The following is a 6,826-nucleotide window of genomic DNA, read 5'->3' as shown; positions in this document are numbered from 1 at the left end:
GGGGGCAGGAGGAGAGAGAGAGAGAGAGAGGGGTGAGCGGGACACTCACTGAGTGAGTAGGGGGCAGGAGGAGAGAGAGAGAGAGAGAGGGGTGAGCGGGACACATAACACTGACTAGGGGGCAGGAGGAGAGAGAGAGAGAGAGGGGCGAGCGGGACACATAACACTGACTAGGGGGCAGGAGGAGAGAGAGAGAGAGAGGGGCGAGCGGGACACATAACACTGACTAGGGGGCAGGAGGAGAGAGAGAGAGAGAGGGGCGAGCGGGACACATAACACTGAATAGGGGGCAGGAGGAGAGAGAGAGAGAGAGGGGCGAGCGGGACACATAACACTGAATAGGGGGCAGGAGGAGAGAGAGAGAGAGAGGGGCGAGCGGGACACATAACACTGACTAGGGGGCAGGAGGAGAGAGAGAGAGAGGGGCGAGCGGGACACATAACACTGACTAGGGAGCAGGAGGAGAGAGAGAGAGAGGGGCGAGCGGGACACATAACACTGACTAGGGAGCAGGAGGAGAGAGAGAGAGAGGGGCGAGCGGGACACATAACACTGACTAGGGGCTAGGAGAGAGAGAGAGAGAGAGGGGCGAGCGGGACGCATAACACTGACGAGGGGGCAGGAGGAGAGAGAGAGAGAGAGGGGCGAGCGGGACACATAACACTGACTAGGGCTAGGAGAGAGAGAGAGAGAGAGGGGCGAGCGGGACACATAACACTGACTAGGGCTAGGAGGAGAGAGAGAGAGGGGCGAGCGGGACACATAACACTGACTAGGGCTAGGAGAGAGAGAGAGAGAGAGAGGGGCGAGCGGGACACATAACACTGACTAGGGCTAGGAGAGAGAGAGAGAGAGAGGGGCGAGCGGGACACATAACACTGACTAGGGCTAGGAGAGAGAGAGAGAGAGAGGGGCGAGAGGGACGCATAACACTGACGAGGGGGCAGGAGGAGAGAGAGAGAGAGAGGGGCGAGCGGGACACATAACACTGACTGGGGCTAGGAGAGAGAGAGAGAGAGAGGGGCGAGCGGGACGCATAACACTGACTGGGGCTAGGAGGAGAGAGAGAGAGAGGGGCGAGCGGGACACATAACACTGACTAGGGGCAGGAGGAGAGAGAGAGAGGGGCGAGCGGGACACATAACACTGACTAGGGGGCAGGAGGAGAGAGAGAGAGAGAGGGGCGAGCGGGACACATAACACTGACTAGGGGGCAGGAGGAGAGAGAGAGAGAGGGGCGAGCGGGACACATAACACTGACTAGGGGGCAGGAGGAGAGAGAGAGAGAGAGAGAGAGGGGCGAGCGGGACACATAACACTGACTAGGGGGCAGGAGGAGAGAGAGAGAGAGGGGCGAGCGGGACACATAACACTGACTAGGGGGCAGGAGGAGAGAGAGAGAGAGGGGCGAGCGGGACACATAACACTGACTGGGGCTAGGAGGAGAGAGAGAGAGAGGGGCGAGCGGGACACATAACACTGACTGGGGCTAGGAGGAGAGAGAGAGAGAGAGGGGCGAGCGGGACACATAACACTGACTAGGGGGCAGGAGGAGAGAGAGAGAGAGGGGCGAGCGGGACACATAACACTGACTAGGGGGCAGGAGGAGAGAGAGAGAGAGGGGCGAGCGGGACACATAACACTGACTAGGGCTAGGAGGAGAGAGAGAGAGAGAGGGGCGAGCGGGACACATAACACTGACTGGGGCTAGGAGGAGAGAGAGAGAGAGAGGGGCGAGCGGGACACATAACACTGACTGGGGCTAGGAGGAGAGAGAGAGAGAGAGGGGCGAGCGGGACACATAACACTGACTGGGGCTAGGAGGAGAGAGAGAGAGAGGGGGTGAGCGGGACACATAACACTGACTGGGGCAAGGAGGAGAGAGAGAGAGAGAGAGGGGCGAGCGGGACACATAACACTGACTGGGGCAAGGAGGAGAGAGAGAGAGAGAGAGGGGCGAGCGGGACACATAACACTGACTGGGGCTAGGAGGAGAGAGAGAGAGAGAGAGGGGCGAGCGGGACACATAACACTGACTGGGGCTAGGAGGAGAGAGAGAGAGAGAGAGGGGCGAGCGGGACACATAACACTGACTGGGGCTAGGAGAGAGAGAGAGAGGGGCGAGCGGGACACATAACACTGACTGGGGCTAGGAGGAGAGAGAGAGAGGGGCGAGCGGGACACATAACACTGACTGGGGCAAGGAGGAGAGAGAGAGAGAGAGAGGGGCGAGCGGGACACATAACACTGACTGGGGCTAGGAGGAGAGAGAGAGAGGGGTGAGCGGGACACATAACACTGACTGGGGCTAGGAGGAGAGAGAGAGAGGGGCGAGCGGGACACATAACACTGACTGGGGCTAGGAGGAGAGAGAGAGAGAGAGAGGGGCGAGCGGGACACATAACACTGACTGGGGCTAGGAGGAGAGAGAGAGAGAGAGGGGCGAGCGGGACACATAACACTGACTAGGGGGCAGGAGGAGAGAGAGAGAGAGGGCCGAGCGGGACACATAACACTGACTGGGGCTAGGAGGAGAGAGAGAGAGAGAGGGGCGAGCGGGACACATAACACTGACTGGGGCTAGGAGGAGAGAGAGAGAGAGAGAGGGGCGAGCGGGACACATAACACTGACTAGGGGGCAGGAGGAGAGAGAGAGAGAGGGGCGAGCGGGACACATAACACTGACTAGGGGGCAGGAGGAGAGAGAGAGAGAGGGGCGAGCGGGACACATAACACTGACTGGGGCTAGGAGGAGAGAGAGAGAGAGAGGGGCGAGCGGGACACATAACACTGACTGCATCTGGACAGGCTGAGTGTGCATGAGGAAGAGAGAGTCGGGCGAGTGAGAGAGAGGGGGAGGAGAGAAGTAGGAGAGAGAGTACAGTGCGGGGAGAGTACTAACTACAGGGAAGAGCGTGAGAGAGAGAGAGAGAGAGAGAGAGAGAGAGAGAGAGAGAGAGAGAGCGAGCGAGGAGGCTGAGCAGAGGAGACAGGCACTTGTTAGATGATGTGGTGTCGGTGAAGACGAGAGCGAGGGAGAGATTTGGAAAACAGGAAATCCTCCACGGCAGACGCGCACTTTCTTCTCCGACAGCAACTTCGATTCAAAGACAAGTGGAGAGAGGGAGCATTGAAGAGGAGCAAAACAAACCCGGAATCTGAGTTGGCGATGTATCAGTGAGGCTCAGGCAGGTTCCTCCTTCTACCTAGTTAGTTTGTGTTCAGCATCTGAATGAGCGAGGAAAGCGTGCTGCAAAGTCCCGGTCTCGCGCAGACAGGCGAGACTCAAACCCACGGCACGTCGGAGGAGGACACGGGAGGAGCGATGCAGCTCCAAGCTCCCACGGACACGGAGGAGAAGCGGGTGAGTAACCTCAACGCCAAAAAAAAACACAAGCGTCGGACGCAAAGCGGAGGTATGATGGGTGCCGCCGCCAGTTTGGGGGGGCGGCCATACGTGACATCAAGCTGCGTGAACTGTGTCTCGAAACACGGGGCGCAACTCAAAAGTCGAACTCTGGCTTTTCAAAGGCTGTTTTCTATCTGGCAAGGAAGGCGTATGATTTAGTGTTGCTGCCAGAGTGGTCCCACTGAGAGCATTCCTCACTCCTCCACGAACAACACTCCAGAACGTTTGGTTGAAAGGGGCACTGACACCGAGGAGAGGAACCCAGACAGAACGAGACAGATGGAGATCAGAAGAGAGAGAGAGAGAGTAGGAGAAATAACACTATAATGGAAGGAAGATAGCACCTAAATCTGTTGGCACCAGGTCGTCTTGCGTGCTTGTTGATGTATGTGCGCTCAGGTCAGGCTGCTGTTTGGGGCTGTTCCTCCCCGAGGTTGTCCGGAGGTTAACTAACCCCGACTGTGTTGGTTGACTTTCACCTGCCATGGTCGTCCTCCTCCTCCTCCTCACCACCACCATCCAAGCAGCACTGCTGCTCCAGTTACATCACAAGACGGACCCGCCCGCTCGCGTTTCATGAGCGAAGGTTCTTGGACGAGGTTCTGCTGTGAGAGGGGGGCCATGAGAAAAGCCCGTGTAAAGCCGGGCCTGGCTGCTGGACAGTGTTGGTAACAGTTTGAGAACAGTGGACTTGGCTCGCTCCTCGCTGACCCACACCCAGAAACACTACTGGGCCGGGCCCGGAGGAAGAAGCCGATGATTGAGTGTACGGTTCCTCTCCAGCACCAGGCTCCTTCCACTCTTATTAAAGTTTCTGTCAGAAGGTGACGGGTCACGGAGTGGACACACCCGCACCGCGGGAGGAAATTAACCTTTTCTTTCTCTTCTTTCTTTTACAAGCGCTCGTTTTGCCCTCATGGAATACGTTTCAGAGACATTTTGGATCACTTCCAGGGCAAAGATCAAATTATCAAATACCTTCTTCTATGTTGAATGACAGACCAATATTCAATGACTGTTATCCAAACTTACTTTATATTTCTAAAAGTACAGAAACAATCACAGTTTAAAATCCTCATCAAAATATAAAGGGGAGCTCGGGCTCATGTCTGTTTCTCTGTCTGTCCCACTGTGATGTCATCATCAGTGAATTACTCACACACACACACACACACACACACACACACGCACAAGGCTATAGTTCAGTGATGATTACTGTGACATCATCAGTGATGTCGTACATTTCACTGTGACATCAGCAGTGATGTCAAACTGTGACATCATCGGTGATGTCATGAATCCCACTGATGAAATCCCACTGGGACATCATCAGTGATGTCATAAATCCCACTGATGACATGTTATAAATCTGACATCATCAGTGATGCTGGTTTCATTGGCGACACAGCAGCCGAGGGCCAGCTTGGCGAGCTGCAGGACGGCGAGCCTAGGAATTGAGCGCGCGTAGCATCGGCAAGCTAATGCAGTTGTTACGACAGTTATCATCCACCGGTGTCACTGTTCCTATCCGTTCCCCCCCCTCTACTGTCTCATGGGCATTCACAGCAGCAGCAGCGGTGCAGCCTGATCAGTGTTGGGGGAGAGAGTGTAGAGAGGGAGAATTCAAAGTTCAACACACCCTCAGTCAGGACCAACGCCAAACCAGATAAGAATGTGAGAGATGAGGATGTCCGGCCTGGGCCTCTCTCTCAATCTGTCTCTCTCTCTTTCTTTCTTTCTCTCTCTCTTATTCTCTCCTCCAGATGGTGTGTATCTATCTGCACCGTCTTGCCACCAAGCTGACTGTATCAATGCTTCTTCCCCTCTGTCTCTCTCTCTCTCTCTCTCTCTCTCTCTCTGTCTCTCTCTCTCTCTCTCTCTCTCTGTCTCTCTGTCTCTCTCTCTCTCCCTCTCTCTCTCTCTCTCTCTCTCTCTCTCTCCCTCTCCCTCCCTCTCTCTCTCTCTCTCTCTCTGTTTACCCTGTTTCCTTGGGGTTGCCGGGGTAACCGGCCCCCGTGTGCAGATTTCCAAATTGTTTTTGTTTGACTTATGGCTATGCGAGTATTCATTTCAGCCTCTCCCTTCTCTTTGTCTCTCTCGATCCTCAGGCCAAAAAGTCTTGAGCCATTTTTGTGACATGAGCTGAGACTTTGGCTCTCTGGGTGCAGCACGTCACGTCACGTCAGCTCGAGGGGGAAAGAAAGCTTGGTGATTTAGCCAAATTCAAAACTTAGCGACGGGCCAAATTTGAGTCAGTTTGACTCCGTTTTGTCATCGAATCCGAACCGTTTTGTGTCCACCAGACCAGGGGCCGGTTGCACCAACAGGTCTTACACTGGTCTTAGGCTAAGTTGGTCGTAACTTTACGGGCGGCTTTAGCTCAGGAGGTAGAGCGGGTCGGCCAATGACGCAAGGGTTGGCGGTTCGATCCCCGCTCCCTCCCAGCTGCTGTCGTTGTGTCCTTGGGCAAGACACTTAATCCTCCTTGCTCCCGATGGTGTGTAGGCACCCTGCGTGGCAGCCTGCCACCATCAGTGTATGAATGGGTGAATGTAGACTACCTACTGATTGTAAAGCGCTTTGGATAAAAGCGCTATATAAATGCAGGCCATTTGCCAGGCCATTTACCTAACAGCTACGCCAGTTGCACCAAGACGGCTTAAGCCTTATTTTCACTACGACCAGGCGTAACTCCTACGCCTGGTCAGGAGGAGGCGTAGAGCCTGCCTTAACAGAGATCTCCGCGGAGACCTTTTTGACCGTCATCGTCGTAACACCGCCAGTTCGCCGTCTTTGAAAGCACGACGTTAGATTATAACTAACTAGTTGTGTGGCTTAGCCTTCCAAAATGTTGCCGTTAGTTTTTTAGAATTTAATACATAGAATTGGGAACATTACATTCAATTTCATTCAGACTGTCTTTCTGGCTCAATCGTCGCCATTTTTACCCCGGAGCGAGGGAGGGTGGGAGGAGGGAGGGTGTTTTACAGTAGTGGCTGAGAGAGCGTAGTGGCACAGTGCTCCAAGCAGGTCGCGATGCACGTTTTTTGCAACATCATCCAATCAGGGTGCATTCCCTGGCAATTCACATGGACGCGCATTGCTACAACCGGCCTAGTTAAGACCAGACGTAAGCCATGTTGGTGCAACAGGCGTAAGTCCATGGTCTTAACTAAGACCGACGTAGGAGTTACGACCAGGCATAGTTAAGACCTGTTGGTGCAACCGGCCCCAGGACCTTTTGTGATGTTTGCCATACATTGTCACATCGACTAGTTTGCCTGCGTGAGCTGCCTGCCAATGCGCTTCCATACACACAAACACAAGGAAGTGCCCAGACAAGCGTCGGTCATGGAGTTCCACACCAGCGCCATTGACTCCAGGACAAATGCTAACGTCAGTTAGCCGTGATGGCTA

At 54.7% G+C, this 6,826-nt stretch overlaps 1 protein-coding gene across 1 annotated transcript in view; it reads left to right on the top strand.

Moving 5' to 3' along the window:
* Window positions 1-3,232: 3,232 nt before the first annotated feature.
* znf385a (zinc finger protein 385A) overlaps window positions 3,233-6,826 on the top strand; it is a gene marked incomplete at its 5' end in the record, with an annotated part of 42,474 nt that continues 38,880 nt past the window's right edge. Inside the window, one exon of the mRNA XM_083657002.1 lies at window positions 3,233-3,364. Within this exon, the coding sequence (XP_083513128.1) occupies window positions 3,233-3,364 (132 nt within the window). The remainder of the gene's footprint in view (window positions 3,365-6,826) is intronic.

The sequence above is a fragment of the Poromitra crassiceps genome, assembly GCF_964638095.1.
Source record: "Poromitra crassiceps genome assembly, chromosome: 20".
Taxonomy (NCBI): Eukaryota; Metazoa; Chordata; class Actinopteri; order Beryciformes; family Melamphaidae; genus Poromitra; species Poromitra crassiceps.
Note: the sequence above shows the minus strand (reverse complement) of the source record. Positions and strands in the feature narration are given on the sequence as shown.